This window comes from Zootoca vivipara, chromosome 13, assembly GCF_963506605.1.
Source record: "Zootoca vivipara chromosome 13, rZooViv1.1, whole genome shotgun sequence".
Classification (NCBI taxonomy): domain Eukaryota; kingdom Metazoa; phylum Chordata; class Lepidosauria; order Squamata; family Lacertidae; genus Zootoca; species Zootoca vivipara.
In genome coordinates, this window is record NC_083288.1 from 9,431,684 (window position 1) to 9,448,841 (window position 17,158).

General features: G+C 43.2%; 1 protein-coding gene across 4 annotated transcripts in view; it reads right to left on the minus strand.

The window, feature by feature from the left end:
• Positions 1–761: 761 nt before the first annotated feature.
• Positions 762–17,158, minus strand: part of ANKRD17 (ankyrin repeat domain 17) — a 95,611-nt gene continuing 79,214 nt past the window's right edge. For all 4 annotated transcript variants that reach the window (XM_060282267.1, XM_060282266.1, XM_060282268.1 and 1 more), the window contains 9 exons: positions 14,124–14,571; positions 12,891–13,046; positions 11,657–11,806; positions 9,096–10,750; positions 6,756–6,953; positions 4,658–4,909; positions 3,579–3,757; positions 2,902–3,066; positions 762–1,230 (listed from right to left, as the gene is read on the minus strand). In XM_060282267.1, coding sequence (XP_060138250.1) covers positions 1,171–1,230; positions 2,902–3,066; positions 3,579–3,757; positions 4,658–4,909; positions 6,756–6,953; positions 9,096–10,750; positions 11,657–11,806; positions 12,891–13,046; positions 14,124–14,571 — 3,263 coding nt within the window. In that variant the 3' untranslated portion in view covers positions 762–1,170. The remainder of the gene's footprint in view (positions 1,231–2,901; positions 3,067–3,578; positions 3,758–4,657; positions 4,910–6,755; positions 6,954–9,095; positions 10,751–11,656; positions 11,807–12,890; positions 13,047–14,123; positions 14,572–17,158) is intronic.

Below are 17,158 nucleotides of genomic sequence, written 5' to 3' on the forward strand. Positions count from 1 at the left end.
CTTGAACTGGGCTTGCTAGTACATAGGCAGCTTATATAGACATGGCTTCTGCACAGTTTGCAGGGGCACACATAATACATTATACAGTAATCCAGCCTGTGTTATCAAAGCATGGACCACTGTAGCCAGGCTACACCTGTTCTAGAAAGGTTGCAGTTGGTCACGTGGGCCTTGAGTGACAGCAATGGGATCAAGAGGTACCCCCAAACTATGCACCTCCTCCTCCAGGGGGAGCTATCTGTAAAAGGCCATATGGCAACAAGGATGGATGACAAGAGAAAGCAATGGAGGACTTTGCTCAAACCTACCTTAGGGCATCATTCACATAAACCCACCTTTGGAGGAGAGGAGACCTCTGCAGAGCTGCAAAATCACTTAAAAGAACAGCAAAGCTTATTGAGGAAGGGGAAAAAATAGCTTAGAAAGCGCCTAACAGTAGTTTAGATGAGAGATTTGTGTTTGTGTGTTGTGTTGCTCAATGTCTACAAAGGAGCGGGTGAACTAATTCCTCATATTTCTGTTACAAAATTAAACAAAACAATACTGAATCGATGTAAAATTCCATAGTATAAAACTGTGGGGCACCCCACAAATAATGCCCAATTTTATGCTGTATTTAAAATTACACAAGTAGAAAAAAAGTTATGCTTATTAATAGTTTAATGTATGAAGGAAACATCCAGACTGCTGTATATGTAGATACATCTGTCACATTAAGTAGAGCCTGACATACTGAAAAAAAATTACTTTCTGCGTAGCCATTTCTGTTATGTAAACAATTGTACATTTATTTGCCATTCTAAAACTTCGGGATCAAGTTTACATAATTTTGCTAAATTTCTGTGTATGCCCAGAAGCAGCTTACAGTACTAAAAACCAACCAGCCAAAGAACAGCTTCAACAGAAAGTTATGTCCCAAAAAATTAATAATAATCAAAGGGGAAAGAAAATGAAACTAAGAGAGGCTAAGTGGAACCATATGACGGCGGGGAATGGGCAGTCACAATGTTCACAGAAAAGGGTCAGTTAGTATGCTCCTCTGCAAAAGCCTACATCAGTCCAACCTATCAGAAGAATGATCTGAGAGACGAGGAAAACGGGTGCTGCCATTTGCATTCTCCTCCAAGCCGAAAGGAAATCTCTGGGCTATCCGAAGAGACTCCCCCCCCCTCAACCCAGCTGGTTCATATGCACACTGTTCATATGGGGTGTCCACGTTCCAGTCCATACCTGAAGAAGAAGAGCAGCGTGGTTAAGCTATGCAGAACCGGCTGTTTCACATAGGTATAAAAATGGATTGCAATAGGGTTTTATACTGCCTGGCTCGGTATTTCAAGAACAAACTACTGCATGCATCTCAATTTACTTTTATTTTTAACCATGTGTGAAATAATCTTAGCATGCGTACAGCTATACTTGTAAACTGCCTAGAAGCCTATTTCGGCATTCAGTGGAATGTAAAGAAGCAGCCGTACTAATAGCAGTAGTAGTCATGGCGATTATAATACTATTGCCACCACTATGTGACACGCACTTATCACTTCTTTCATTTCCAAAGCAAAAGGGGGACGTAAAACTTGTCACAACTTAGGGAATGTGCTTGCTAAAGGCTTGTAAAACAAAAGGAGTGTGGAGTGCTAGGACGTAGACGATGGGGCTTTGCTGTCCTACAAAACTCCGTTCTTTTCTTCTTCAACATCATTTTCTGCAAAAAGAAAGAGGCCAAAATTCCATGGGAACTCAGCTGTTACCGTGATCAGATTAATGAACAGCACAAAACTGAGCTGCTTTAATGCACCTTCAGGATGTCAGTGCAGTGATCTAAGTCCAGCATCCTGTTAAACAGATGCCAAAGGGAATTCTGCAAGCAGGACCTGAGGGCAACAGCATGTTCCCGACTTGTGATTCCAAGCAATCAGTATTAAGCCTATTGCCTCTGACTGCAGAGACAGATGGCAATTTAAATGCCACCTCTGCTCAAAAAACTCATCCACAACTCAGCACTAGGGTCACATACCTGTTGTATAATTAGTAACAATGCCATGTTGGATACTGGGCCACCTAAATATGTGGCAGGGTCATGGTCAGACATTACAGTAAACGAAAAGCCAAGTACCCCCTTTTGCGGAATAGTCAGTCTCATTCAAGCAACATTAAAAACAGGCTTTTAATGTTTAATTATTTTATTTCATTTTTCTGTTGTAAGCCGCCCAGAGTGGCTGGGGAAGCCCAGCCAGATGGGCGGGGTATAAATAATAAATTATTATTATTATTATTATTATTATTATTATTATTATTATTATTATTATTATATAACATGCTTAAGCTTAATTAATGCATGAAGGGGTTAATGCCATAGAGTAAGCTGTTCTGCCAGGCTTAACTAGGTCACTTCTCCTCACCTTGGGAGGAAGGTAGTCAAGCCTAATGTTCCCCTTCTGTCTACATGTGAACTCTGAGGAGCTCTGAGCTGCTGCTTCCAGCCACATGGCTCCAACAAGCCGCTCTTGAGTTCCTATACCAATAATTTAGGAACTTTCTTCACTTTGGAACTAAACCAAGTTTTACTGCCTGTGCATCTTTTTTCTGACTAATGTATGGAAAAGTACAGGAAACAGACAATTGAAGAGTTTGTAAGTAAACCCGTTTTTAAATTACCAAGCGTGAGGTCTTTTCCTATGCTGGGACTCACAAGGGCATATTTTAAAGGTCTAACAGCCTATATTTCCACGCTTTGCTTTGCTGCGTATTTTACCATTTTAAATCTCTGCTGGGGTCCTGTTATACCTATTCCCCCCCCCCCCCAGCCAATCAACACTTTTAACTTGGAAAAGGAGGTGGAATAGTAATGTTGTAGTTTGGAAGTTATTAGCACATTGACTATGCGACCCCCAAGCTTACCGTCTGAGGGCCATTATTCTCTGTGGAATTTGAAACCATCTTTATAAGTGAGTTCCAAGATGGGTCAGCAGCGTGAGGTCCATTGAATATAGGCCCTCCAGTACCATCTGCAATGGGTGCGACAGGAGGAATCATTGCGTTCCCATACACTGAGAAAGGCATGCCCTGTAAGGGGGAAAAGAGCTAGTTGCTCAACATGCTTTATATTTCTACAGTCACAATAAACATCATTTTATCTCTCAAATTTCGAAAAGGGCGTGCATTTTCATCCAAATTATAAAATCAACATACTTAATCTGCCAAAGAAATTTGTTCCACAACTTCTCTGTGAAATGATTTTGTTTGCATCGTTTTGAATTAAGAGTTCTGCGTGTGTAAAGGTGGCCAAAATGTGGCTCCCAGGAAGGTCAAGTGCTGCTCCTGGTCCATTTAAGGAAGTAACTAGGAACAGTCAGTGTACCACACAGGCAAACTGATACTTGCTCACCCTCTGGCTATAAAGAGGTTTATAATACAAGGCCCACCAAAAACTACTAAAACGGAATGACAAAGGTAATGCAGAATCAGATACAAAAAATAATGTATGATGTAGCTTTTAAACAACAGGATATGCATATTAGAAAGCTTCTATGTCTGAGTTTATAGCAAAAAAACAACAACAACATTTGGATCGTTACCCCAACTTTAGGGAAGTCCATGTATCCAGCAGGGACATGCTGATGGAATGTACCGGAAGGAGTTACAATTCCTGTGCTGTCTCTCTCCATTGTTTGATGTTGCGAGAATACGCCTGGATCAGACATTGGTCTGTGAATCATATGGTTCCCCATTCCACTGTGGCACCAATCTACTTTATCTAGCAAGAAAGAAGTGGGTATTATCCGTTAGTAGCACACTTTAACCTAAATTATTCAGTTGTGGAAGTAGCAGTTAGAGTCCTGTACACTTGGCAGAACCATCTAAACAAGAAGTACAGAGCCAGATTGGTCATCGGTAAGGTAAGGGATACTTAGTGGCAGCTAATACTTCATGGTGAGACTAAAAAGAAATTATGTTCTTAAAGCAGGATTAAATAATTTGTGAACATTAGTCAATTCATGAACAATGCTGCAATGCAGATTTGTCAAGGCTACCATTTGTAGTGAGAATGTTATTTCTGCATTTTAAGTTGTCCTAATCAATTGTCTTTTTAGGACAATTAGGATGCAGGTGGCGCTCTGGTCTAAACCACAGAGCCTAGGGCTTGCCGATTGGAAGGTCAGCGGTTCGAATCCCCACGACGGGGTGAGCTCCCATTGTTCGATCCCAGCTCCTGCCCACCTAGCAGTTCGAAAGCACATCAAGTGCAAGTAAATAAATAGGTACCACTCTGGCGGGAAGGTAAATGGTGTTTCCGTGCATTGCTCTGGTTCGCCACATGACCCAGAAGCTGTCTGCAGACAAATGCCGGCTTCTTCGGCCTATAGAGCGAGATGAGCGCGCAACCCCAGAATCGTCTGCGACTGGACCTAACGGTCAGGGGTACCTTTACCTTTACCTAATCAATTGTCTTAGCTCTCCTCTAATAGAAAATCAGTGTTTTCGAAGCTACCAACATGAGTCTGACCAAACTGCGGGAGGCAGTGGAAGACAGGAGTGCCTGGCGTGCTCTGGTCCATGGAGTCACAAAGAGTCGGACACGACTAAACGACTAAACAACCACAATATAAAATCAGATGATGATAAACAAGTATTTCTGTTCAGGGGCAATACATACCAGCTTGGTTTCCTCCTATCCCTTCAAAAGACCATATACCACTGTGCCCCACTGGAGTGGCCAAGTTGCTCCCTATAACAGAAGGTGTAGACGTTCCAGTTTGTCTGATACGTGCAGAACGCTCTGTTCCAATTGGGACAGGGACCTTTCTGTCCTGAGAGACATTGCTGGGTTTTTCTGACCCCAGGGAAACAGATGAAGGGGTTGGAGATGGTGCTCTGACTCCAGCAGACACTGGCTGAGCAGGTGGTTCTAGAGGAAAACAAATATTTAAACAAGTTACAGACATCCGTCCTAGTATTTAAAGGCAATATGGCTGCATTCAAAAATACTCTCTCTACACTAGTCTCAGCAGAAGTAGCAATGCAGGCTCAGAAAATTTCATGACTTATTAAAACAGCAAATAAAAAAAATTCCTTCCAGTAGCACTTTAGAGACCAGCTAAGTTTGTCATTGGTATGAGCTTTCGTGTGCATGCACACTTCTTCAGATATGTGAAATTCATGAGCCTGGGTTTGCACATCAGATCTGCAATGTTGTTGTTGTTGTTGTTGTTGTTGTTGTTGTTGTTGTTGTTGTTGTTGTTAACAACTGACCCGGAACCTGCAGTAAGCATCTCAGGCCCTTCTTCACAAGAATGAGAACAGGCCTTTTCCATAGTAGCTCCCCATTTGTGGAATGCTTTCCCCAAGGCAGCTTGTCTGGCACCTTCATTACATATATTTAGACACCAGGCAAAAATATTTCTGTACAATCAGGACTTTGGCTGATTAAAATTCTATGGCCTTTTAAACGTGTTTGTGGGAGGGGGGTTATTAGTGTCTTTTGCTTACTATGCATTTTGTGTTCTCATTTTGTATTTTTATGTTGTGAACCTCCCTGTGATCTTTGGATGAAGGGTGATACACAAATAATGATGATGATGGTGGTGATGGTTTTCTACTGCAGCACCAACTGAGCTACAGTGCACCAGACTTTGGTCTATAATTAGGCACATAGCATTAGAGCTTCACAGCAATGGATTAGAAAGAAGTGAAGGCTGTGAAGGTCCTGTGTGAGTGCCTGGAGGCGGTTGGAGGATGGATGGTGGCTAACAGATTGAGGTTGAATCCTGACAAGACAGAAGTACTGTTTTTGGGAGACAGGAGGCAGGCAGGTGTGGAGGACTCCCTGGTCCTGAATGGGGTAACTGTGCCCCTGAAGGACCAGGTGCGCAGCCTGGGAGTCATTTTGGACTCACAGCTGCCCATGGAGGCGCAGGTCAATTCTGTGTCCAGAGCAGCTGTCTACCAGCTCCATCTGGTACGCAGGCTGAGACCCTACCTGCCTACGGACTGTCTCGCCAGAGTGGTGCATGCTCTAGTTATCTCCTGCTTGGACTACTGCAATGTGCTCTATGTGGGGCTACCTTTGAAGGTGACCCAGAAACTACAACTAATCCAGAATGTGGCAGCTAGACTGGTGACTGGGAGTGGCCGCCGAGACCACATAACACCGGTCTTGAAAGACCTACATTGGCTCCCAGTATGTTTCTGAGCACAATTGAAAGTTTTGGTGCTGACCTTTAAAGCCCTAAATGGCCTCAGTCCAGTATACCTGAAGGAGCGTCTCCACCCACATTGTTCTGCCCGGACACTGAGATCCAGTGCCGAGGGCCTTCTGGCAGTTCCCTCACTGTGAGAAGCAAAGCTACAGGGAACCAGGCAGAGGGCCTTCTTGGTAGTGGCGCCCGCCCTGTGGAATGCCCTCCCATCAGATGTCAAAGAGATAAACAACTACCTGACATTTAGAAGACATCTGAAGGCAGCCCTGTTTAGGGAAGTTTTTAATGTGTGACATTTTAATGTATTTTTTATCTTTGTTGGCAGCCGCCCAGAGTGGCTGGGGAGACCCAGTCAGATGGGTGGGGTACAAATAACAAATGATGATGATGATGATAAAAACGTACTTGGAACAAAGCGGAGTAGATCTCCCCGAGAAGGCAACCAACCCACTCTTCTCTGCGGCATCCAATTCAGGAGTTCAAAAATAAAGTTGGAACACCCAGAGTTATATTACAGCAACAAAATAAGTGTGGTTGTTTTTTTTAACAGCTTACCATTTGATGCAGAGGAACATGGAGGCAATAGGTTCAGTGGAGAAAAATGCTGTCTGTTAAAATTAGCAGCTGCCGGTGCTCCCCCAAGGGCTGTTCCTGGTGCATATACTTGACTGTTTGAAAGGTTTGAGCCAAAGGTACCCAAGTGCGCAGAAGGTGGTGTTACAGAACCATATGGTGAATCCATACTGACAATACCTATAGAATGATGTGCAAAATGTCAGTACTTTCTGGGAAAATAGCAGCATTCAAAGCAGGAGGTGTAGGGAAGGAACTAACTTTTGCATCTTGTACAGCTTGCTTCCATTTTGGACTAAAATAGTTATGATTCTCTTCTATGAAGCCTGGAAAACTAATTTGTTCCAGACTGCTTTTCTCTAACAGATGTTTTTATGGCACTGATTCCTGAGACTATGTGCTTCCTTATAATATTGTATTCTTATGGTTTGACCATTCAAATATATCTCAATGAATCAGTGGCTCTATTTGAAATTAAACAAGATGCTCAGTAACACACATTTAAAATCATCTCTTTGAAAATTACACCTCCAGCATACTTTCAAACAAATAAAACATCTGCCTTATCCTCTCATGAAGCATAGCACCAATGGGTTATAATTTTGTTCTCATTTTTAATTCACACCCACACCCATTTCCATTTGTTTCCCCCATTCATTCTACACTGAAGCCTCTTTTGCCAGTATCGAGTTGCTCTATAAAGTAGTAAAACTGCCTATGTTTTAGAGAAAATATGTTATGCAAGCCAAAATCAAGGCATCTGTCAAAATCTCTTAATATTGTTTGTATGGCAGATGTAGGGGGAAAGGACAGTAGAGCAAGTGGTGCTACTGTTTCCAACTGGGCTACAGGAGACAGGAACCACTCAGCAGCCAATTTGTTGGATTGATGAGCCCTTGCTGCCCACTCTCAGTCAGAAGAGGTGGAGACAAATTTTCTATGCCAAGCCTCCCAGCTACGTGCAGAGCAGCTGACTCCGAGAATTCCATCCCAGATTCCCTACAAAAATAAAAATGCATCTTTGACTGTGGAAGTGTGTAGAAAGGGAAGGGATGATTTTAAAGGGTTGGAAAAAAGTGGGGGTGCAGGGGAAATCAAAAGTCAGAAGAAGATGGGAACCTCAAGGGTCTCCAGGTGACCAGGGCTTCTCCCCGCCCCCCTCCTACCAAACTGGGCTACACTGGTCTACAGAGCTCACCCCGTCTTTCAACCAAGAGAAGGGACTATCCTGGAATGTGGTAACTGCATTCTGGCCATGGAGGAGTATAGATAGGAGATTGCACAATCTGAATCAATTCTTGTAAGATGCAAAGAATGCTTCTACTATCTCCCAGTTCATTCCTCCATCTATTTTCACTGCAGATGATCCTCAATGGGATTACCCATGTCTGGACCAAAATCTAGCATCTGAAGAACTGAATCAAAAAGAAGTGACAAGGCAAGGTCTCGGGGAAACTGAAAAATCTCAAACAAGTCACCTGCTCCAGTTGGCATCCAAAATTCTGTCGGTTAACCTAGCAACTGTTTTGGTTAAATTGGGGAAAATAAATCATTATTTTAAAAAACCATAGAATTATGAAGCTTACAGAACAACAAGCCTTTCTGGGGAAGAATCACAGCATGCCTTGTATAAAGGGAAGTTCTACCATGCCAATCTTTTACTTTGAGAATGTTAACAAGCATATAAATAGATGTGATCCAGTCAACATTATATACAGTGGTACCTCTACTTACGAATAACTCTACTTACGAATGGAGCTCCATCCGCCATCTTGGATGTGGTTTAGATAGGATTTTTTCTACTTACGAATTTTTTGATAGGGTTGCTTCTACTTACGAATTTTTTCTCCCAATGCATTCCTATGGGATTCGACTTACAATTTTTTTCTACTCACGAATGTGCATTCGGAACACATTAAATTCGTAAGTAGAGGTACCACTGTACCTGGATTTTCAAAAAGCTTTTGACAAAATCCCTTACCAAATTCCCCTGAATAAATTTAGAACATCGTGGTTTTCCTATGGATTAGTAACTGGTAATGGAAAGAGAAAAAGGAAGCATGGAAATCTCCTAAGGATCAGTATTGGGACTGGTGCTATTTAACTTGTTCATAACTGAACTAGAGTCAGCAGTGATGTGACCCAATTTACCAATGAAACCAAGACAATGAATGGACAGCAAAACAGCAGATGAGGCTTAAGGGTTAAGTGTAAAGATATGCATGTTGGGGCAAACCCCACCCCGCCCAACTGCACACACACAGATGGAACAATCAGACCCGAAGATCACTTTATCCATGTGGAATATACAGAAATATTCACCTGAGGGACTCGGAGCTGGTCTCTGAAGTGGGGGCCTAAAACCTGGGGCTTTGGAAGTATCTAACTGGTGCAAGGGATCCGAGTTTGGCAGAAATGAAGACTTCCCAGACAGAATGGATTCCGGCGCTGCCTGAGATGACAAGACAGATCCACCCCAGAAGGCATGAGCAGAGGCAGGGCCGTTCTCAAACAGTGTGCTGAAGGGCCCAAATGGCAAAGCAGCACTGAAATTTGGAGCCATGGGCTTGTTTGCCGGATGGACAGAATTTTGAGAGACACTTTGCGTACTTAAGGTAGAAGGGAGTTGCACTGAAGAAGGAACACTGTGGGGTCTTTTGATGTGGCTGATATTGAGGACGGCAACTGAAGAACTCTGAACGGGAGCGGAATTCTTGTGCACGGGGTTTGCCCCATGGGATGGCAGCCTGATCGCGGGGCTTTCCATTTTAGCTGGCGGAGATGGCTGAGCAGGTCCCGCCGATGCCTGAGGCAAGAGATAGTTCGCTGGCGTACTGGCAGGCACAACTACTGGGGCAGCAGAACTCGCAGCTACTAAGTTTGGAGGCACGGCCATTCGCGGATCTGGTGACTGAACCTGAGGCTGCTGCTGCAAAGGTGGCCTTGCTTCCTGGGAAACAGACCCGAGTGACTGAGGCTGAGCAAGATGCTCCGAGGGAATCCCAGCAGAGCCGCTATTCGCCTGCCTGTTGCTGGTCAGATTTGCTGCTTCCGCTACTGGGGGGCTACTCCCATCCTGGTCCGAGGCGGGCGCCCCTTTGCTCGGAGAACTTGCGACACATTCTGAAGGACTGCTTCTGGAAACCCTGGCTGGCTGGGCTGGCGGTGAAGGGGAGGAAGTGGACGACACAGGGTGGTGCTCTTTGGCAGTAGGAAAAGGGTATGTGGCGTTGGTGGGCGTTGTGCTGTTGTTGCTGGCCGTGGTTGCAATTGTGGTCGTGGTGGTGCTGGATGTCTTGACCACGGTGACAAATAGTTGCCTTCGGACGGAAGGTGAGCTGGGGCTGCCATTTGCAGGAGGAACAGGCACAGCAGACACGGCGGGACTTGTGGTAGCTGTTGGGCTGGGAGCCGACGAACCCACTGAATTCACCTGAGAACCGCTGCTGTTCTGATTGTTATGGCGAGGCACCGTGTGAGGCTTAGGTGAGTTAGTAGCTCTTGCAGGGCTCAGAGGCCGAACTGGGAAAGGACCCCAGGTGGACTGAGGCGGCGGAAAAGTTCCTCCAAAGTGGGTCATGGGTAACCTCGGCGGACGGATCTGCTGGAAAGTCTGAGCAGCAAGCAGCGCGTGTGCAAACTGGGGAGGAGGGTACGCCAACGGCAGAGAAACTGGAAATCCAGGCCGCACGTTATTCACCGGGTTCTTGACTGCTTTATGTGTCGGTGCTGGAGGAAGGACAGGCACAGAAAGCGCTGTAGCCATCTGAGATGACGACGAGATTGCGACAGTGGTCACCTTGCTCCCAGCGACGGAATTGTGAGTAGTCGTGGTGCTGGCGTGCGTCCCTGTTTTGGGATAGGCCACAGAGCTTCTCAAACGGTTCTTTGGAATTAGTTCATCGATTTCTTTGTCGGGATCCTTAATCAGAGCGTTTATGAGCTGTGTTGCTTGTCTTGTTGATTCTGTGCCTCCCCTGTAAGAGAGTTGAATAGAATCATAGAATTGTAGAGTGGGAAGGGACCCTGAGGGGCATCTAGCCCACCCCAACCCCTGCAATCTCTTGGCCAACATGGGGGTTGCCCTGGGATTAAGAGTCATCCTCTACTGACTTGAGCTATCCTTCAGGTCTAAACGCATCCTTCAGGAACAAATGCATGAAGACCTCTTCTTCATTTGTGGATAAGCTTAAGAAGAAATATTTCCCCTTTTTAGAAAAATGCATGCAAGTGTAAAAACCTTCGCATGGATGAAATTTAATGGTTTTATGATACAACGGTGGAATACACAACCGTTCCCTCAGACAGCAAGGTTAGGACTGATTCCATTTTTAAAATGTTAATGTTTCAGCTGCAACAGGGCCTCTGAGAAACAAAAGTGGGGTATCAGCATATTTCTGAGTAAAAAAAAAAGATTTAAAAAGCTTGAGGAAGCTTGAGCATGCTCAGTAGCCTCCAGAAGCTACAATTAGGTGGAATAGGAAAAAGCAGACTAAGTGGGTGGGGAGCGTAAATGGGCCTGCTTGGTTAACTGACAGACTTATAGCATCTTGGAAGAGGATATGAATGGCTGGCTGGAGTTCTGAACAGGACCAACCCTGCTGGAGGGTAAGGAATCGTGGAAACATTCTGATGCATACAAGCCCCATGTATGTTTACCGCTTTGAAGTTGTTGAGCTTTTGTTTTTGTTTTTTAAAGTAATCAAGCAATATATAAATTGAAGCAGTGCATATATTGTATGAAATAAATAAATAAATAAATGTCCATCTAACAGAAATTAGTTTGAAATCTGTTTCTTATATAAACTGAATGGCAAATTAATACAGTGTCCTCCAAACCAATTCAGTAACTTAACTTCAACAGTGCCTGGATTGGAATTTACCTTATTGTTATGATTCTGTCCCCTGTTTTGTCTTTCTGCTTATCAATGTCTATATGCGCGCCAGTAAACTCCCGGATAGCATTGATGTTGCAACCACCTCTTCCAATAACTCTGGAAATGACAGTTGATGGAACAGAAACCTTCTTTGATCTAAGAAACAGAGAAAATTACGGCAATCAGGTAGAACAGATTTAGTATAGTATACTTGTATCAAACTTAAAAGTCTGGTAGCAAATGGTCGGAAGCAAGTATGTATGATACAATGAGGTGTTCCAGCGGCTTGTAAGCTTTGTAACATGTATGCCATGCCTGAAATCAAAGAGGCCCAAAGGCTGGCTATGGATGCGATCCAATGTAGCACAAGCAGGTGTCTGCTTACGCAACTGGGCTTCTTCTTCCTCTCCTCTCCCCTTTAGTCCCCTGCACCCCACCAAATCTGCTCTGGGGGCTGGGGGGGAGGCGAAAGAGAGAATCTGGAAGTCCCATTGCGCAAGTAAGACATCCATGGAATTCACCCTATGGATATTTAGTGGAGAAGAAAGGCGTTCTTACGAGACATTCTCCTGTCCACCCACCTTTCAAATGTATAAACAGAAACGCTAATACAGTGGACCCTCGAGTTACGTACCGCTCTGGATACGTAACTTTCGGGTTGTGAACACAGCAAACCCGGAAGTGCATACTTCCAGGTTTCACTGTGTGCATATGCGCAGAAGTGCTCTATCGCGCAGCACGCGTGCGTGCGCAGAAGCAGCGCCTCCAGTTATGGACTTTTCAAGTTAAGTATGGACCCTGGGAATGAATTTAATTCGTATCCGGAGGGTCCACTGTACATGGCCTTTGGAGACTGAGGTGAACAGGGCCAAACATTAGAAAGCTTTGGCTGAAACAAAGCACTGAAGCACTCTGCTAATAGTTGTAGCTGTGAAAGTGTCCCGAGTCTGCACAAAAAGCTGAAGAGAGAGGAGAAAGAGAAAAACAAAACAGGAAGACACTAGCATGGGGAATGTATTCGTATCCTGCTTCTCAGGTGCTGGCACAGAAAACAGGTTCTAATGCTTTCTCTTGGAAGTTACAGACTTTGATGACCAAGGAATGAAAGTGCCATACCATGACTAATTTTGCCAGCAATGCAAAGCATGGTTTAAAGTAAAACGTTCAAAGGACTAGAGGTGGGTGGATGGATGAGGTAGAGAATCACTGGCAATTAGCACCATCACAGAATTGGACTTACCTTCTTACAACCTCCTTCCATCCTTCCTCCCTCTTCTGACCACGTTTAGGGCTAGCTAAGGTCAATTTTCCATTAGGAGAAGACAGCGGCGATGGAGAAGGTTTTGTGCAAGTAGATAAGGAATTGCCAGTTACTTCGCTAATAACTTCTGACAACCTTTCAGAGGAAAGGGGGGGGAGGAAAAAAGAGTGCTTGTTAACGTAACTCTTATGAGAAAAATGTAAAAGACAAATGCAGAGGTTCTCGTTTAGCTCTTTAATAACATCTTTAGTATTAGAATATTAAATTTAACACCGTGCTAAAAAGTAAACTGATCAATCACAGACAAAGTATGCTTGGCTTCTGTTTGCTTGCTTTTGTTTGTAAGCCTGTTTAGAAGAAAAGACATTTGGATATAAATGAGGATGAATCTCAGTATCCCAAGATTCAGCGTGGGGGAAAAATGAGGCAGACAAAGAACAGCGCCAAAGTAATCTACACTAGCAAGACATAAGAAAACAAAGTTTTCCTCTTGCATTTCATGCAAACCATAGCTTGAAATGCACCTAGCAACTGATAATCAAAGACCATTCATATGTAAAAACACAAGCAGTAGAATGTAACTGAACAATCTAATTCAAAATTGGACCCTTCCCTCTTCATCAGCATATATGGGCTGCCTAAAGGCAGGAGTAAAATCTTAAAAGGGGAAAAGCTGCATGAACTTGGATAGTCTAAGATGCAAAAGGCACCAATTGTCACTGGACTCTCTTGATTTCAATGTTTGAATGTAGCCTGTTTTCCAGCAGTGATTCTGAGAGGTAGGGAGGAGGGCTGAGGTGAGGGGCTGCTGTGGGAATAGGATCTTGAAAAGCTCCCACCTATGATTTTGGGTCGGCTGCATTCACTGGTCTTCTGTTACACTATGGTCTTCCAATTAAGCAACTCAGAACTAAGCCAAATTAGCCTGGCTGCTCAAATAGCTATTGATCATGCTATTTTATCTGCTGCTAAACGGTCAGTTCTACTGGCATCATATATTCTGGTTTGTTCTTAATAATTCTGGTAAGCTACTCTGAGTACCAAAGTTGGTAGAAAGGCAGACTTTTCAACAAAATAAAAAGTAAATAATAATTTCACAGTTCTGGTCCATGAAGTAACACTGGGGGAAGAAGATGGAAGCATTGAGGATACCCCAAGAGATGAGATTACAGTGTGTGTGTGTGCGTGTGTAAAAAAGCTAAAGTAGCTTACTTGACTGAAGATTTTCCAGAAACTGCTTTTCGCTCTTCTTTTGGGAAAGTGACCAGCACAGATGGCTGCTTCTTGCTGCTCTGAGCATTAGTGACTGCTGTGGAAGAAAGACTGTCACTCTTGTGGCTGCTGTTACTATTGCTGCTTTCATCACTACAGCTGGAAATCCTCATGTTGTCACTATCACCACTTTCACTGGTACTGCTGCTTTTGGATTCGCCATTTATTTTCTCTGGTTGAGAATAGGAGATGGGGAGCTGATCATCAAAGATGATCTGAACAGTATCTTGGCCAATTTTGTTTCTCCTGCTTTTCCTCTTAGAGCTGCTCGTAGTGACAGTATTGTTTCTTTTGCCATGGGAACCTGCCAAAGTTGTCCATGTTGCAGATATACCTATGGTGGTCGTTGTGGTAGCACTGGGTGGTTCGGTTAGGATCCCTGGCTCATCTAATTGAGAACGAGAAGAAGAATGACTAAAGTCCACAGTAATCATCTTGCCTGAACAGGATTTTACTATGCTACTGGCCCGTGAATATCAATGCAAGTCACTTATACAGCACAAACATCCTTTAATACTACTTCATATTTCAAACCTATTTACCTAGTGCGTATGTCCACACACACACACACACAATTTCTAAAAGCAGTTTAAATTAATACAATTGTAATTTGCAAATATCCAGGGAACTGGAACACCTGGGTTTAGGGACTGATTGACAAGACAACTTTATTGCCTTTCCACATGAAGAGGGTTTGGAAAGATTAAGCTCTCAGAGCAACCTATGGAAAAGGTTTACAAGCAGACAGTCATATCTGAATGCCCTGGAATAAGGGGGATTCCAAATACTCTCAATTAGAAACATGCTTACATGGACACAAATTATTATTTGCATAGGTGGATAATGACATGTTGGACTAAGCCACAATGTATTCACATAAGCAATTTTAGTTAAGTATTTGCAATTGAGAAAGGCTGATTCCTACTTTGATATGCTCTAAGGCAGTGATGGCCAAACTTTGCCCTCCAGCTGTTTTGGGACTACAACTCCCATCATCGTTAGCTAACAGGACCAGTGGTCAGGGATGATGGGAACTGTAGTCCCAAAACAGCTGGAGGGCCAAGTTTGGCCATCACTGCTCTAAGGCAGGCATGTCAAACCTGCGGCCCTCCAGATGTTTTGGACTACAATTCCCATCATCCCTGACCACTGGCCCTCCTAGCTAGGGATCATGGGAGTTGTAGGCCAAACCATCTGGAGGGCTGCAGGTTGGGGGTGCCTGCTCTAAGGGATACTTTCCAGGGGCATAGCCATGTTAGTTGCTTTCAGCAAACAACAACCCAAAGAGTCCCATGGCACAAATTTATTATGGCAACTCAGGATAATCAATCAAATCTTTATTACGGTCACCGACCAGCACAGTAAATTATTGCATTACATCATCAAAGTTGAATAAAAAAATTCCTTCAGTAGCACCTTAAAGACCAACTAAGTTGGTCTTTAAGGTGCTACTGAAGGAATTTTTTTATTTTACTTCGATCCAGACCAACACGGCTACCTACCTGTAACCATCATCAAAGTTGGTTTTTTAAAAAATGAACTAAAATAATTTATCTAAAAAGGGATCAGCCATCATTTGATCTTTAGATAATATATGAAAATTATTTACTATACACTATAAATTAAAAATGGAATCTTTCAACTCGGGGATAATACAGGTGAAACTCGGAAAATTAGAATATCGTCGAAAAGTGCATTTATTTCAGTAATGCAACTTAAAAAGTGAAACCAATATATGAGATAGATGGATGACATGCAAAGCAAGATATGTCAAGCCTTTATTTGTTGTAATTGTAATTAGTTGTCATTAGGTAGGTCAATTATAAATGGAACGTAATTAATGAAATGTAATAGTGGTGTTTATTTTTGTTTTATTGTAACAATTTGTTTTATTACTGTGGAATTTCCAAAAGAAAGCATTTGTAAAAATAAAAATAAAAAGAATAAGTTGCATTACTGAAATAAATGCACTTTTCAATAATCTAATTTTCTGAGTTTCACCTGTATTTTGTCCATCTGATAAATCTGTGACACAATAAACGTGTATTTATTATGCACAAATCTCTTGTTTTTATAATAAATGCTTATTTACTAATATGCAAGTTGAGAACCAACTATAATTAGACTGAACAGTGAAGAAATGGCTATCATGTTCTGCCTATTGGCCTTGATATGCAACCTCTTCAATACCAGGATCCAAAGAATCATAAAACAACTTCCACGAGTCTCCACACTTATTTTACTTCAAGCAACAACTTTGAGTGCCTTGCGGCAAACTGCTGTTTAGAGAGAGCTTCAATCAGAATTAAACAGATGATTTGGAGGATCAGCTGCTCACAGGGTAGCCAAATGCCCCAATGGGAACTCAATCTCTTTGCATGAACCTAAAAGCTCATGAAAGGCAATGTTTCCCCCACTGCAGGTGTCAAGAGTGGTAGTCCTTTGCAAGACAAACAAACAAACGAAAAAGCCACCCTGAGTGAAATGTTTATTATGACGGTTGAAAGGAAACACCAGCTGCAGCAGAAAAACTACAGTCAAACCTCGGTTTACGCCTACCTCGGTGAGCGACCACCACGGACCCGGAAGTGTTTACATCTGGGTTCTGCGGCATCGGATGTGCAGAAGCGAACTGCGCAGCGCGTGCATGCGCAGAAGCACTCTATCGGCGCTTCGTGCGTGTGCAGAAGCGTTCCTTCGGCGAGCGACTGCTTCGGCGAGCAACTGCCTCTGTGGAACGGATTGCGGTCGGAAGCCGAGGTACCACTGTACGTAACTGACTGCCATTTATCTTTACCCCATGATTTTAACACTGATCTATGACAATGTCCTATTTTCTTCAGTAATCTGTAATTATTTCCAGTTAGATGTTAACTGATTGGATATATTAAAGCTGGCAGGATTTAATGATTTAACATTCAGTTATGTTTCAGAGGAGAGGTGCTGAAAATGGAAGAACAGCCATCTTTTGTGTT